Raw genomic sequence first — 17,840 nt, 5'->3', positions numbered from 1 at the left:
AAATTGAAATCTTTCGAAACTGAAATTTTCGAAATTTTGGTTAAAATGCTGTTTTTTAATTTGTTTACTAAATTTCGGCCCATTTTGGCTGAAATTTCGGTTTCGGCCGAGTCCGAAACGAAACCAAAATTTAAAACCTTGGTTGGAAAAATGTTACCGGGATCACCCTCTCACCATCCGACGCGCGATCCGAGGTCCCCGACCATGAACGTGGGTCATTTGCGACCCGGATCGCAAAAACATGGCGATCCGGGCGACCCGCAGGAAATAGAGGGATGCAAAGAGAGAGGGAACACTTCGGTGGACTAGGAAAAGAGAGTTGCTTAATAGTTTATTAGTTTATTCATGTTTTTATATTTTTATTTCAGAACTGGATAGTTATTTTCTGATATGTTGGTACTTAATTTAGTGATATTTGGAGATCTTCAAATTTTATATATTATGGATTGGAACTGAAATTTTCATTCAGAATATATATATATACAGAGAGAGAGAGAGAAAACGGTTTCTACACACAAGTGTAGATAAGTTATCTACACACTAGCTTAAAATACAGTGGGGGCCTACATTGTTTTGCCCACATTGTTTGGGTGATCCAAAGCATTCATTTGATGGGCCCTCACATAGATAGGGTGTGCCAAAAAAATCAGCTTCATAGGATCATCCTAACCCTTCAAACTGTGGAGGCAAAAAATGGACAGATTTGTGAAGGCTTATACACGTCCATTTTACCTCCACAAATCGTAGGGTTGGGATGATCCTTTGGAGCTGATTTTTTGTGGACACCCTATCTATGTGAGGGCCAATCAAATGAATGGTTTGGATCACCCAAACAATATTCCCTCCACTGTATTTTAAGCTAGTGTGTAGATAATTTATCTACATTTGTGTGTTGAAATCGTTTTCTCATATATATATATATATATATATATATATATATATATATATATATATATCTGTATATATGAATGGCATATATGAGGCTTTTGGTTTTGTTTATTAATAATTGTACATAGTATGGACTATGGAATGATATTCTTGTAAAAATATATGAAATTATATATAGAGAGTACCCGAGCAACCCAGATTTGCGCTCCAAATTGACCCGCGAGCTGAAATATCGAACCAACTTAGCCTACCTTCATCGTACCACGTATCGGGCTACCATCGTACCCTGTACCCGTTCCAGTACCGCGTACCGGAACGAACCATGTTCCAGGTAACCTTGGGTTGGAACACATGTTTGTGGCAGGGTCCGATTTCCAAGCTCAGAACATCCAAAATCTCGTACTTTTTGAGCATCTAATGTTCTCTTTTCTTTTCAAGTTACTCATTTATCGAATCTCAATTTCTTTTGCGTCGTGAACTGTTATGTGAAGTTCATGTATGACTTGTGAGGGGGGCCTAAGGGCTTAGCCTGCAACTCCCCTCCAAGGAAGATAAATATCATAGCTTACACAAAAAAGCTACAAAATCATCTAAACCACACTTTACACCCTAAATCACATACCAAACATGCATCATGAGCAAGGTTTTAAATTTCAGTTTCGGTTCCGGTTTTGGTCGGCATGGAAATGGAAACATTTTGGTTTCCTTGGAAATTTCGGTGGGAATCTTGGAAATTTTGTTGGAAACATATGAAAATGATGAAATTTTTTAATCTTCTAAAAAACTTTTGCAAATGGTGAAATTTTAATATGAAACTTTAGGAAATGCTAGAATAAGCACAATACATAATTAGAAGCCATCACATATGCAACTAAACCATCAATGATGGCCTAATCACATCGAACACCTAGTGACATGTATTGTCTCATTTGTCTAGAACAGTAAAGTCAATAAAGAAGTACAATGTAATGAAGTAGAAGATGGGACAATGACCTATTTTCCCCTCTACGGACCCCAAGTCTATGTCAATACCACATAGAGTGACAAGGTATTATTGGTCCTATGCCAATATGACATCCCATGCATAAGATACGATTACTTTGTTGTGCAGTTCAATGATGTTTCCTACCAAACATCATTATCTACATCAATGAAATGAAATGTAAATAGTGACATCTTCCCATTTATTTTGTTGTTCTGACAATTTTGGTCGAATTTCAGAAATTTTGGTCGAATTTTAGTCGAATTTCGGTCAAAATTTAAGGGAAATAATGATGTGAAAGGAAATCATGTAGATTTTGTTTCGTGTGGGGATGAAAATGGAAACATTTCGGTCGTTTCGGAGAAATTTCAGGGAATTTAAAACCATGATCATGAGGGATCTTTCCCACCACTATACTTTCGATCAATTTCTATATTTTAACTTTTAAAGGATTAAAAGATTGTCTATCCATTCGACTTAGTAGACCCGTAAGGCTTCCATGCGTCTAGTGCAGAAGTTGTCCGCTCTTCTTGATTTAGTATTGGAAATGTCGAACTGCAGTTCAAAGTTTCAACTATGAAAACACAAATCTCCACCACCCATTTCTAGGAAAGCTATATTAAAGCTGCACCGGTGTTATGTGTCAAGGCCATTTTATGTATGAGTTTGCAGTTTGCACATGTCCATTTCATGAGCTGCTCCTTTTTTTTAATTACCATCCTAGCTCTACACGAAGTTACTTGTTTCTTTTTTCTGTTTATCATCAAACAAAGCTGATATTTTTTGTAAATTATATATAAAAGTCGGTAGAATTAACTGGACAGCTTTTATAAGAATTTTTACTCGTGGGAGCGGCAGATTTAGGTTCCAGAATCCGATTTTGATACATGTATTGTAAAAAAGAATTTATTTGTCTAAGGGATTTGCTAGGGACCATCACAGATGGCGTTTCAAGGCCCGGCTGTTTCATGAGAGCAGCCACATAGGCTCACTTTTCAACAGATTTTGTCTTATTCATTTAATTCATTTGAGGTGGCTGCTCTCTCATGCAACATCCGGCCCACGAAATGCTTTCTGCGATGGTCCTTAGAAAATCCCTTATTTTAAACAGTCATTGTAGTAATCTGCAAGGTTTTAAATATCGGTTACGGTCGCCACGGAAACAGAATCTTTCTGCTTTCAGTTGGAAATTTCAGTGGATTAAAGAATTTATTTTATTTTAAACAGTCATGATAGTAATCTTCAAGGTTTTAAATATCTGTTTGATTTCAGTTGCCAGGGAAATGGAAACGTTTAACCTGGAAATGTTTCGGTTTTGTTCGGAAATTTCAGCGGAAATCCAATAAAATCAAGGAAACATATGCAACTAATAGAATTTAAAAATGAAACTTCAGGAGATGCTAGATTAAGCAAAAATACTGAATTAGAAACCATCACTTAGGAAAGACAACAATCCATAATGGTTTAAAAATACCGAACACCTAGTGACATGCACTGTCGCACATGCCTGATAATTTAGTACATACCAAATTTCACATGTGATTCATATATTTTATACATAATACATACACCATATTTTGCATGAAATCATATAAATATAATTCTGTAATACATACTAGCATAGTATACCACTATAACGCTTACGATTTTGGTATATGCATTTCAATCGTTTCGGTTTCAGTTTCGGTGGGGATAGAAACGGAAACATTTCAATCCTTTCGTGTCAGTTTCATGGAAATTTAAAACCATGGTAATCTATTGTCTTGTCTGGAGAAGAAATTACTCTGCTGTGATCTTTATTTATCTTTGTTATCATTTTTAGTGTTTGTTCACTAGGCAAATAAAACATTCTAACAACTTATTTGGGCTTTACTGTAACAGGTAAAACTCCATGACCTTAGTTAAAAAGCCAGCTGTTTTTTCCTCTTTTCCTTTTTGAATGTTCATGGTACTTTATTGTGCATCAAAGAAGTGAGCATGAGTGCATGACAGGATTTCGGTAACACCTTCTCTTGCCACAATCTATATGCATGTTTGATTCAAATGAATTTTTGCCTTTAACTTACTGTTCATATGCAATTAAAAATGCCATGTCCAATTTTCCTAATTTTATTTGCAGAAACACATTCTAACCTGTCATAACTTTGTGCATAGGTACATATTCCACCATTTGTGATGGATAGTCAAATTCAAAAACCTTTTGAGAACCAGAAAATGATTCCACCGCCTACGAGGTACTTTAAAAGTCGAGAAGCTCTTCTTGAGCATGTCCGCAGTTTTTCCAAGACCCAGGGATATATAGTAACTATTGCAAAGTCAAAAAAGAACTATAATGTTATCCTTGGTTGTGATAGAGGAGGTAAATATCGGAAGAGACTTGAGACCTTTGATAGTCAAAGGGCAACATGCTCTCGTGTTATAGGTTGTCCCTTTGAAATTGAAGGGAGAAGGATGACTGATGGTTCATGGATACTCATGGTAAATAATGGAGAACACAATCACGAAGCTTCAAAGGACATCTCTGCACATCCATATAGTCGTCGTTTTTCAGGTGAAGACGTCTTAAGAATTAAAGAGATGATTAATGCCGGTGTACAACCACGTCAAATAATTACTGCGCTTAGAAATGATAATCCCGATCTTTTAGCAACACCGAGGGATGTTTACAACTTGAAAGCCAAGATTCGTAAGGTCTACTTATCCGGTCATTCAGAAATGGTAATCCTGATCTTTTGCCAGCTCATGCATTCGGAGTAAATTCATACAATTGATTGCAATACTTCTTTTCCTGTAATTATTGACTTTACTTAATTACCCAAATAATAAGGGGCTATTTCTACTTTTATCACCAATATTAGATAAAGTAAGTCCTTGCATACATAATTGTCACTCAAACCAGAATATTGCTTAGCATATTGATCTACCTAGCTATTATTCATAATTACTAAATTTAATTGGTTGTAGTTTGTCTCGACTGCATCAATTAATCCACCATTTTTAGATTTTGTAAGTTAGCATGACAACATGCATTACTCTGTATGGTTCACCAATGATCAAGCAGAGTTAAAAGCAGAAATCCTATGATCCTTTCTCGAGTCACCAAAAAGAATGAGTCTATGCGCCTATTAATGGTTCCAAAATCACAACCCAAAACTAAATATCGGCCTTTATCTTAAATTAACTGAAGTTAAAAGGTTATCAGTTATTTCTCTTTCATAGTCAAGAAGAATTCCTTCCAGGCAATTCATTACCATCTCAACCAGGGCACATTACCTCAGATTCAACCACAGCAAGGCGCACACTTTGAGCTTGAAATCTTTATTAGGATACAGCAATTTAGGACCAGAGCATGACACACAAAAAAAGAAGAAGCAATCTTACCTCTGCTACAACCAAAGAGTTTAACTTAATTGAAATCACTGTACTTCATTCAAAAATCCCTGCCAGTCTTTGTTTATTGAAAATAAGATCAGCAAATAAAGTTTATGATGTGTTCATTTCTACATTGGAGAGAGAGAGAGAGAGAGAGAGAGAGAGAGAGAGAGAGAGAGAGAGAGAGAGAGAGAGAATAGATGGAGAAAGTCTGCGTGAGATCACCTCACACTAAAATAATATATATGTATATATGTGTGTGGGTACCATGGTTTAAAATTTCGGTTTCGGTAACCGTTTCGGACCCCACCGAAAACCGAAATTTCGGCGAAATCCGAAATTTGGTAATTTGGTTCGAAATTCCGACTGAATTTTCGAAATTTCAGACCGAAATCCGAAATTTCGGTCCGAAATTTGATAAATGGCGAAAAATGAAATTTTGGAAAATTTCGGTTTCGGTCCCCACTGAAATCCTAAATTTCGGTCGAAATTTAACACCATGGTGGGTACATGGAAAGACATAAATACCCCTCCTTAAGAGGTGTATAGTACGACCACTCTCAACACTCCCCCTCAAGCTAGACTGTATATGTCATACATTCCCAGCTTAGTACATAAATCACTCAATCTAGCCCTGCTCAGAGGTTTTATAAACATGTCTGCTATTTGGTCGTTTGATCTTGTGAACACTGTGCTAATCTCCCCCTTTTGAATCCTATGGCGGATAAAGTGACAATCCTCCTTTATGTGTTTTGTCATCTCATGAAACACTGGATTCATGGCTAAATGAATGGTGGACTTATTGCCATAGTGGAGCGAAGCAGGTGACAAATAGGGTAATCCAATCTCTGACATAAATGACCTCAACCTGATCAACTCACAGCCTGTATAGGCCATGGCTCTATACTCTGCATCTGCACTTGATCTCGATACAACCTATTCTTTCTTGCTCTTCCACGACACCAAGTTGCCCCCAACAAAAGTGCAATAGCCATTTGTAGATCTCCTGTCTGCAGGAGACCCTGCCCAGTCAGCATCCCTCGATTCTCATGTGACTATGTTTTCTGAAGAGGAGTCCTTTACCAGGGGCTTTCTTCAGGTATTTCACTATCTGGATGACTGCTGACCAGTGAGATGTCCGTGGTGCACTCATATACTGACTAACCACACCGACTGCATAAGAAATATCTGGATGTGTAACAGTGAGGTAGATCAACTTTCCAACTAAGTGTCTGTATTTGCCTGGATCCTCTAGTAACTCTCCCTGATCAGGGGAAAGCTTGGTATTTGGGTCCATAGGTGTCTCAACTGGCTTTGCTCCCAAAAGACCAGTCTCCTCCAATATATCAAGTGCATACTTTCTTTGTGATAAAGATAGCCCCCCCACGTGAATATGCTACCTCTATCACTAGAAAGTATTTAAGACGACCAAGATCTTTGGTACAGAATTCTTTCTGAAGAAAATCCTTCAGACTCTGTATACCTGCACTGTCACTCCCTGTAATGATGATAACATCTACATAAACAATAAGGAGGATCCTACCATCTTTACCCTGACAGCTGAACACTGAATGATCTACGACACACTGTTTCATTCCAAATCGTATCACTGGCTCACTGAATCTTCCAAACCAGGCACGAGGAGACTGCTTAAGGCCATATATTGTCTTCTGTAACTTACAGACAATATGCTTCATCTCCCCCCGAGCAACATACCTAGGAGGTTGCTCGATGTATACCTCTTCCTGTGGATCACCATGCAAGAAGGCATTATTGACATCTAGCTGATAGAGAGGCCATGGCATGTTGACTGCAAGGGATATCAAAACTTGTACTGGAGGAATTTTAGCTACGGGAGAAAAGGTTTCCGTGTAATCAATGCCGTAAGTCTGAGCGTACCCCTTTGCAACCAATCGAGCCTTAAGTCTTTCTACTGTTCTGTCTGGTAGATATTTAACTGTGAACACCCACTTACAGTCTGAGAAGGTCTGAATAAACATCACAAATCGTCGTAAGATTGTTGGTTCCTGAGTAGAGTGTCTCTGCACGTAACCTGACGGCTCGTGATGACCCTAGGAACAACATATGACCAGCAATCGTGGGATCCATACTCTGGCATAACAGTGACTGAAGAAGAGCATCCTCCTGGCTCCAGTTGTTATAGGTGGAGTCCTTAGGTGATGGTGGATCCGAAGTGATATAACTCAACTTACCCTGACCACGAAGATAAAGCTTAATAGATTGACTCAATGCAGGGTAGTTTGATCAATTAAGTTTGATAGAAGTCATAGAAGCTACAGGGAAAAGTCCCGGAACAGTAGACGACGTGGGAGGCGCAGTCATTATGAATACGTACAAGCAATCGCAACAGAAAGGAACTGCAATAATCGGCAGCAACAATAACAAACAACAATAATCCACTGAGTCACCCAGTCAATCAAACAACACAACTCCAACTCAAATCCAACACCATCATTCGAACTCAAAGACAACTATGGCTACAAACATGTGTTCTTTCAACAGATCAACAACCTCTAGTCAAAATACATCGAGCGATCACAAACCTACAAGCGTCAACAACCACAGGCGAGATCACAAACAACTCATCGATGCAGCTCATCAAACAAATCACCAACAGTTCACAAACAAGCACCATGAGACGATAAATAGACAAACAACAGTCCACAACAAGCACATTAACACATTGGCCTTGGAGAGAAAGAAGCAACGCCGGCAGATACGTACACCAACGATAGCATTAAATCATCAAAAGGAAATGGGATGAGTATTTAGATCATGATTAGGATAGCTTAGGGTTAGGGTTAGGTTTGGAGGGTGTGAAGATGCGAAACAAGATAGGTTGGAGTGCGAATATTGTTTAGGGCGGTTTAGATGCAGAAACAAAGGAATTTGGGTGGTGCGGCAACTGGTAGGAGGAACGTAGGGGGCGGATTGAAGGGGCGGCACTGATTAGGGTTAGTTTTAGGGTTTCGGCAATAGTTAGGGTTAGGAAGGAGGGAGCGACAATAAGTTTTAGGGTTAGGGTTTCTTTCAAGGATGGAGCACTCAGATCTTCAACCTTACTCTGATACCATGTTCATTTCTACATTGGAGAGAGAGAGAGAGAGAGAGAGAGAGAGAGAGAGAGAGAGAGAGAGAGAGAGATCACCTCACACACTAAAATAATATATATGTATATATGTGTGTGGGTACATGGAAAGACATAAATACCCCTCCTTAAGAGAGGTGTATAGTACGACCACTCTCAACAATATGTTTTATGTAGAAGGCGTATGGAAAAAAATCATATATGTATTTCAATCAAGAAATCTCTGTCGATCTGTTTATGGAAAATTATATCAGCTGCTAAAGTTTGTGATTTGTTTTCTATAGAAGGCATATGGAAAAAAATCAATTATGTATAATCTAGATCCTTACAAACATTTAGGGGCCGTTTGGATAAGCGATTTAGAATCTTGGATTTCCTCAAAATCCTGTATGGGAGAGAAAGAAGGAGACCGTCTGTCGTTTTCTGATTTCTCTCGCCCTTCTTTCCGTCAGCAAGAGAGTAGGAGATCATCCCATGTTTCCAGGTTTTAGAAATCTGAGGATGGGGGAGAGATTTCTAAAACTTGGATTTCTTACTTAAAATCCAGGATTCTAAAGAGAAGCGAAACGGATGGTCTCCTTCTTCTCTTGTTTCCCATCCATGATTTTGAGGAAATCCAAGCTTCTAAAATCCGTGTATCCAAACGGCCCCTTGGAGTTCAGAAAACTTGAAGTAGCAACATTCTTTATCTGGGTTCATAATTCTCTTCATTGTCAAGGTTTCAAAGTCAATTGATTTCGAAAGGAATCCAAAGCAACAAGGTTGAGAGAAGTTCCAAAAACAATGTTTTAATGAATTGTATTGTTCTATAACTATAACCATTTCATCTATATGACTGTCTCCGTGAAATGCCATCCAATCAGGCAAACAATTCGTATCAATTTTTGATACAAGGTGCTAACAGGATATTGGTGTTCTTTACATCATTTGTGAGACAATCTCTTGAGATTAACTTCATATGATCCTCCTTTCTAGTGATCTCTCAGTTGAAGAACTAGGTTGCCTCATACTGTGCATGCAGCCGAATCTGTAGTAGTAATTTAAGAACTAAATAGGTGGCAACTGGTGCATCAGATTGTTATGTAGACTCTTTGAGACTGTTATGTAGACCATCTTTTTAGTACGTGCTTGGGAACTCCGAAATTCCTTTTAGCACTTGCATAAGTTTCCTGTTATGTGGGCCTTCTTTGACTAAATGAAATATAAAGACTTTCTAGAAGGCATTAGTTTCTGGTGTTTCTGACAGAGCCTGCAGGCATTCTGAGGCCATGGCTTCTGTTGATTCCTAATCAAGGAATTATCAACAAGTATCAAGTCACCTGCTTCTGACGAATGACGATCTTTCCATTAGCAAGCAGGAAGATAAGTTAGAAGAGCTGATGGAAATGAATCAAGATTCACCCTGATGCATGGGGGACAGCCTCTCATCCATATAAACTTCACTTCAAACAACTTTGAAATGTAAGCTAGAATCCATGTTGGCAAGGGCTGTGGTGGTGGCTGATGTTTCTGACAGAGCCTGCAGGCATCATGATGCCATGGCTGCTAAAATGTCCCACTTCATTCCACGTCAGAGAACGTCAAATGTTGCATCTCACATATCAGAGTTATTGTTAGAGAGGTCGTACGTCTACTCGGAGTCCATATGTCATTTACTTATGATCGAGACACTAGGTTCCTAGGTCATTTCTAGAGAAATCTATGAAGAAAAATGGGGATTACACTTCATTTTAGTAGCACTTATTACCCCAAGACAAATGGGCAAACGAAGGTGGTCAATCGCAACTTAAGGAATTTACTGAGATGTTTAGCTGGTGAGAGACCTCATCTATGAGATTTTTTTCTTCCTCAAACAGAATTTGCTTATAGTAGTTCCTTCAATAGATCCACGATCATCTATGGATTCTCCATTCCCATCTGTTGGACTGTACCCCTTTCATGTTATCCCGAATGGTGTAGTGCTGAGGATGAGGATCTTGTCCGTCACATCAAAGTGGTACAACATGAGGTATTGGAGTGGCTGCGCATAAGCAACAAGAAGTACAAACTGCAGATCAGCACTAGAGGGACCGGACTTTTGGCATGTGGGATTTGGCGATGGGCCAATGGCTTATTTTCGATGAGTGGAATTCCTAGTTGGTGCATACGGAAAGTTGAAGCGGTGGAAGTTTGGACCCTATCAGATCCTCAAACGATTGGGTCCTAACACTAATCTTTTGGAACTCCCTGAGGATGTCACGGCTTCTCCGTCTTTAATGTTGCATACCTGTATCATTTAATGGAGACCCGCCAGAGCCAGATGATATTGCCACATTATAGCGAGCTTGTCTACAAAGGCTCGATTTAATGATATTGTGGACATCAGGACATCTGATACTCGTCGCTGACCACATCAATGGTACTTTGTTTATTGGCGAGATCGGTCATTGATCCACTACACATGGATAGATGAGGCTGTGTTTCACCGACTCCGGAAGGATTTACTGTAGCACATTACGGATGTCTGCTCGACGGAGTCAAGTTCTTCCCACCCGGGGAGAACTGATGTGATCCAACTTTGATAAGCATCTTCTATTTAGGATAGTTTCCATTTCTAGGCTAGCTTCTATTTTGACCACTTTCTATTTTGGTCACTTTACTTTTCTGGTCAGTTTCTATTTTGGGAGCCTATATGTGGGGGTTGCCCGCATCACCTAGGGCCACATCAACTTTCCATTGTCTCGCACTTATATCTTTGACCATGGCCCATCTATCACTTATCACATGCTATTGACTTAATGACTTAAGTGAAGCTTATATCTTATTGGCCAATAGGTTGGGCCCACTCACCTAATACTTAAAAACCTATTTAAGGAGGCCCAGGGTGAAGAGAAACCCTACTTTTGGATTTTCGTGAAGTGCCCCCCCCCTCCCCCCCTCTCCCCCGCCCCCCACAACCCCACTACACACACACAAACCACCGCCCCCACCGCAAAAAACACACACACAACCAAGGTTACATATTGGAGAATTTCTCCACCTTTTGCCACAAGTGGATAACTTTCTCCTCTCCCCCCTTGTGCATGTGAGTTGCTCCCCTTTTCTTCCTTCCTCGTCTACTTCTTCTCCTTCTCCTTTTCTTTCTCTTCTCTCTTCTGCTTTCTTTTTTCTCTCTATCCTCTCTCTTTTCTCTTCTTTTTTCTCCTCCCTCCTACACCCTACCCCATGGCTTGCCAACCCTTACCAGTTGTTTGACTATGTGTAGTCGACTGCAACAGTCACCTCTTCTTTTTTCCCTTCCATCTCTTCTCCTCTCCTTTCTCCTCTTCTCTTCTATTTTTCTTCTTTCTTTGTTTCTCTATCTTCCCCTCCACCCCTTGCTGTTTTCCCTGCAATTTCTGCAGTCCAAGAGTCTGTCGGCCTGCAACACATAGGTGTGCACAGTCAGCAGCCATCCCTACGCTTGTCCTTGCCTTTTTGAATCCCTCTCTTCCTCTTCTTTTGACTGGTAGCCTTGTTGGTTACGGTCCCTCCATCTCATTCTTCACCATTTCCTTGTATATGTTTTGCATCTTTTCTCTTTGAAGACCACCTTGCTGGCCATGGGGTTATTTCATGGATCTTTCTCATCTTACCTCACTTTTGGCTGCAGTTTTACCCTTCATATTAGTGAGCTTGCTTCCCGTGGTGCGCACGTGAAGACTTCCACCACATTTCCTCACTCCGAACATGATATATGGCGGGCTGCTGCTGACTTGGACTGATCGGACCTTCCTGGCTTCTCCATCTCTCCTATTGGGCCTTCTACATATGAGATTTGAGGCTGATGTGCTCCCCACTGGGTGAGATCTGATTTATTTATATTTCTTGCATCCTTAGACCTGATTTTGACTCGTGACACCCCCTTGACCTGTTACTCTTGTCACCTGCTTTATTCTCAATATTACTTCTCCTTAGATAGGTGACTTGTTGGGCCGAAGTGTTACCATTTCTTTATTTTCAGATTGTAACTAGACCTCGTAAACTTTTTTTTTTATTGGTAATGACCTCATAAACTTTGATGCTCATATTTATATATTTGCTATCGTTGATGTGAATTGTTATTGCAAATAATGTTTAATAAGAATTATGTTGATTGTAAAAGCTAACTTGTAAGAGAAAACCCTTATACGATTTGACTAAGTTTTTGAACGCTTAATCTGACCTTTTGGACTGGTAGTGCCACTTTAGTTGAAGGTTTGACCTATCAAGCTGCGAAAAATTCTCTGGAAAACCTGGCAAACCCCATGTTTGCACCGATATATAAGTGATGCAGACCATCCTAGGGCCATGTTCTAATTTTAAGTGTCTTTTGGCATTTTCTATGTCTTTTAGTTGCAGGTGTTTAAAATGAGGCCTAAATGTTTATTATGAAAATATTATGTGATATGAGCATTTAAGTCATTTATAATTAATCACTTAAGTTCTTTCCATGATGGGTTAGGAGTCCTAGTGGCCTTGAAGAGTCCTCGTTTTCTTGTAGTAGGGAGATTCTATGTAATATGAGTTTTATTTCATGACGTCATGAGTCCTTGATTAGTGGAGGGACTCATCCACAGCCACCTTACTCAATGACGTCAATGACGTTAGTTGCGATTGAATTTTTGTTTGGATCTTAGTTGTAAATATCGTTCTGGTGACCATTTTGTTTTGGTCACCGGGACGAAATGTTTCCGTCATTCTGGTCATTTTGTCCGAATTTTGTTCGAAACTTTTCGGTGTGAAAAAAATAGTTAAAAATATGAAAAAAATCCCAAAAAATTCTGAAATTGTTAAAAAGATATAAGAATCAACTAAATGAGCCAAATGGGGGGTATTCCCTTATTTACATGTAAATCTTAAGTAAATGGACAATAAAAAGAGTCAAGACATTTACTTAAATGACTTTACATGAACAACAGAACAAATGAGGAATTCCGGACTGAATGACAGGAATGGACCAGAATTCCAACCGGAATGGACTGGAATTCGGGCCGTAACGAAATTTATGGTCGTTCCGTTTTGGATTCCGGCTTGGAACCGGAATTCCAGTCCATTACGGCCGGAATGGAACAACATTTATAACTAGGGTTTGGATGAAGGATCTTTAAGCTTCCCTTTTTAAAGTTAATGGTGATAACTGTTCTGCTATAAACTCGTTGGGTTCTGTATTTTTTTAAGGAAACAACAAACTAATTTGCACAATAACCATGTTTTTAAATTTCGGCCGAAATACCGAAATTTCGGATTTCGTTTGGGACCGAAACCGTAATCACCCAAATGGCCAAACCTGAAAATTCCGCCAGAGTACCAAATTTCAGCCAAAATTTCTGTAATTTTGGCCGAAATTTCGAAAAAATGTAACTTTTGAAGTTTGTTTTCAAAATTTCGGCAAAAATTACTGAAATTTCGATGCAATAATGAAATTTGCTTTGATTTTTTACTGAAATTCGGCCAAAATTTTGGTATTTGCTCTGAAACCGAAACTTAAATCCATGCCCAGACGAGCGAACCGTTGAAGAACCCTGGATTCAAATTCAAATTGGAGTCTAATAGGGCGGAAACATCATTGGACGGAATGATGAGATCTCCAAAAGTTGGCAGAGCAGATAAAAAAGCTCTACATCAAGGAAAGGACAAAGGACCGTTGTATCCCAGTTTCAAATTTGATTTAGGATCAGAGGAGGTTGTGTCCTCTTTGGTTGGGACACTGAAAACAGGGCATCATGCGGCTGAAGATGGTTGGCTCCCGGAAACGATTAAGAGTAGGGCATTAAATGACCCTGCTCGGGGTGTGGAGAAAATGGGGAGTCAAAATAGAAGGGAGACGAAACAAGATAGTAAATATCGTTGAGTCCCAAGGATGGACAGAGATGTCATTTCATCGGTAATAGATAACCATCATCTGGTTCCTTGAAAATTCAACCATAGATTTACTGCATCGCGTCCCGATCCAAGATATCGAGGAAAATACGCAAAAAAGGTGTATGAAAGGATTTCGTACTAATCCCGCAACTTACATGTGCTGTAGTTACGGAATCGAGAAAAGTTATTTATCAAGGCACTCAAGAGTCAGTCCCATCTTATATAAAAAAGGGACGGTAAGGGTTTTTGGCAGATACGAAACAAAAAGAGGAAACTCGTCTCTACTCTCGTTGATCTTTTGGAGTCTTGTAACATGGATGGAAGTTGCAGTTCCTCTAATGAAGATTGAAGACTTGATTGAACGGGTAAAAGGAAAATGGAAAGGTAGGAAGGCTTAGGAGTTAGCGAAACACCGTCATTCAAAAAACATGGCCATGCCAAACGATCGAAGCGCCAGCAATCAATCTCACGTGGTGAAATCGCTTAAGCGTATCTGGAACATCAGCGGAAGAAACTCTTAGAGGAAGCTAAGGGTAAGGAAGATGAAATTAAAGCCCTTATAGGCAAGAGGACGATGGAAGAGGTCTCTATCCCTCTCCATGAGCTTCCACACTTCAAAAAAGCGTTGGCTAAAGAAAAGAAGACTTTGGAAATGGAGACGGATTCAGGGAAGGAGGATTGGGAGGATGTAGTCAGCAATCATGAGACTGCTCAATCAAAAGATTCCATGGATGCAGACTTGAGCGGGAGGATTAAGAATTGTCTGGGAAGGGCCGAATAGAACTCGGTGTATGAGAATGTGGAAAGTTTGGACAAGGAGAAGCAAGCATTTCTGGAAGAATTTGATGAAATGTCGCAAATGGGCAAGAACCTGGAAATTGGTTTTGAGGAAAACGTGGAGAAGACGAAGGAGATGCTTCAACATAGTGAGAAGCGTGATGCGATGGAGAAGGGAAAGACACCAGCCAAGGGGAGCAGGGGAGGTAAAGGCTCTTAAGAACTAAAGGGTTTCTTTTATATCTCTGGTGAAAATATTTTTGGGGGTTTCTATGATTTTGTCTTGGAGGTCTCTGTTTTTTCTGGAAGGGTTGTGAAGGTAGGTTGTTTGTGTCTTGTTTTTTTCTTGAAGGATGGAAGGGGAAGCTGTTGATGGTATGGTTATGGGACCTTTTACCCTTATTGAGGAAGTTGACGCTAAATGAGATTTTCTGAGCGTGCTTGAGGGGCTTTGGTCCTTCGCTGCTCGAGGATTTTTCCTCCGTTAATCTCTATTTTTGCTAGGGTAACAGGGTACATGAAATGTTATTTATGAAAGGTTTTTACGAGCTACCGGATGAAGATACTATCGGTTGTTGGTGAAGTTGGTAATTGGGGGGATATGTAAACTTTTTTTATAGGTACTGTAGGCTTTTTGGGCATAAGAACCTGTTCTATGCTGTTTATATGTTGTATTCAGGGGGACTCCTGGTCCCCTTGCTTTCTTGTAACGACTTCAGTATATAAATATATTGTCACTTTTCAAAAAAAAAATAAAAAAATCCATGCTCCTAACTGCTATTGTCTGTTCCAGTGAAGCTTGCTTGTGACTGTCTCCTTTTGTTCAGATTAATCACCACAAACCGTGAATAATTCACTCTTGTATTTTTATCAGAATTCTTTAAACCAGAACCTAAAGTAGTAGTGACTGGTTCTCATGCGTCCTGAATCTATTTCGAATTGTGAACTCTTTGCTTCTAGTTCACGTTCATATCTGTTAGGAACTGAGTTATTATCTGCTATCACTCTTCATTATCCAGTCTAGCTGTTCCAGATCACTTCAGAGCTGATCTGAACAGTATCAGAGACTGTTTGTAACCTCGAAAATTCCAGAGAAAGTTACAATTTTGTGCAAACTAAAATCAAATTTGAACCAATGAGCTTCGGAAGCGTGTTCAGATCTATTTTGTCTTTTCTAGAGTAATGAAAAACAGAACAAATTCTCAGTTCAGTTCAGTTCAGTCAGAACTAAAACGTGAGAAGATGATATAGTTCAAAATGCAAGAGAAGGTGATATAGTTCAAAATTGAATTGAACGGAGCCTGAAGTCGAAAATTCTGAATTCTATTAATTGAAAGGTCGTGAAAGTCAGCTTGTTTTGGATGATAATCTGCAGAAAAATTTCGAGTTCAGCACCTGTGCCGAATCTTTGCCCCCCCCATGCCAAATCTATGTCGACACGTCTCCACACTCGAATTTGACATGAATTCACGTGGGACACACCCGGATTCTTGTCGTAGCCGTGTCCCGCACGAATCATATTTTTTCGGGCGAATTCGACCCATCATTGTCTCTTTTATAATGCGAATCCTGTAAAATTTTCCTTTAAACGTGTTTCCTTAACATTTTTTATATGAAAGCACAAACCGTATTCTTTTAATAAAAACCCTAGTGCCTCGACCTTAAAACATCGACCCCCTTCCTTCTTCAACTCTCTTAAAAAAAACTCCAAGGCCTCAACCCTCCATTCTCAATTTTTTCATATATATATATATATATATGAGGAAAATGATTGTGAGCTTGAAGCTTATATAGCTTATATGAGCTTGAGGGCCCAAATGGGCATATTTGTGGCAAACGGTGTCTGTCCATTTTGCCATCCACTTTTGGATGGGTTAGGATGATCCATTGGAGCTGATTTTTTGTACACACCCTATCTATGTAAGGGCCTGTCAAATGAATGCTTTGGATCATCCTAACAATGTGGCCCCACATGTATTTGGCCCTCAAGCTCATATAAGCTATATGAGCTTCAAGCTCATATAAGCTATATGAGCTTCAAGCTCACAATCATTTTCCTCTATATATATATATTTGAAATTTTAATTTTTAAACTTTTAAATTTTTTTTATTTAAAGTTTACTGAATCCACGAATCCTACTTTTGGGGTTTGCCGTATCCGACACCTCGAATCTGTGTCGGATCCCGACACGCGAATCTGAATCCATGGAACAGAGCTCTGAACTAAATCAAAACTGGTAAAATACCTTCTGTTCTGATTTGGATTGAACAATACACTAGATATGCGATCAACCTTTTGTTCTAGTTTGAAAAGTAATCAAAACATACTGGCAGTTCAGTTCAAACTAAACTGAAGTGGGACTGCGTCTGAAGTGACTCAACAGTTCAGTTCTTAGAAAACCTTCAAGTCTGTTCAAACTAAACTGAAGTCCGATCCCTGAAGGGAGTTTGATTCAGCATTGAACCACTTCAACCCGATCTGATCCCAAAACTGTGAATTTTTGAAACGAAATTCCGTTCTAGCATGAGTCTGATCCCATGAATGTTGCTGCTGAACTTTCTTTCCAGTGTATCTATGACTGCAAAGGGGCTGATGTACTTCACAATTTCACATTTGAAGGAATGAAGTGACCTGATTGCCACGTACAACGCAGCTGGGTGTCCCAAGTGATGAGAAGGGGCGCATTTATCATTTCCTTATACATATATATATATATATATATATATATATATATGAGGAATATGTTCGTGCGCTCAAGCTCTAATAGGAAATGGTGCGCTTGAGTGCACCAATCACATGGGTCCCACAATTTCTGTGAGGATCCAAACCATTCATTTGCAAGGCCCTAT

The 17,840-nt window shown here is 39.4% G+C and overlaps 1 protein-coding gene across 2 annotated transcripts in view; it reads left to right on the top strand.

Moving 5' to 3' along the window:
- LOC143888332 (L10-interacting MYB domain-containing protein-like) overlaps positions 1 to 17,840 on the top strand; it is a 39,566-nt gene that overhangs the window by 7,660 nt on the left and 14,066 nt on the right. The window contains exons 2-3 of one of the 2 annotated variants that reach the window (XM_077392713.1): positions 3,752 to 3,869; positions 4,025 to 4,588. In XM_077392713.1, coding sequence (XP_077248828.1) covers positions 4,046 to 4,588 — 543 coding nt within the window. In that variant the 5' untranslated portion in view covers positions 3,752 to 3,869; positions 4,025 to 4,045. The remainder of the gene's footprint in view (positions 1 to 3,751; positions 3,870 to 4,024; positions 4,589 to 17,840) is intronic. The other variant, XM_077392712.1, reaches the window with a different exon arrangement.

This window comes from Tasmannia lanceolata, unplaced genomic scaffold (assembly GCF_043159265.1).
Source record: "Tasmannia lanceolata isolate RefF3 unplaced genomic scaffold, GAP_Taslan_0.1 ptg000012l, whole genome shotgun sequence".
NCBI classification, from domain to species: domain Eukaryota; kingdom Viridiplantae; phylum Streptophyta; class Magnoliopsida; order Canellales; family Winteraceae; genus Tasmannia; species Tasmannia lanceolata.
The sequence above is the reverse complement of the archived record's forward strand: the minus strand, read 5'-3'. Positions and strand labels throughout refer to the sequence as shown.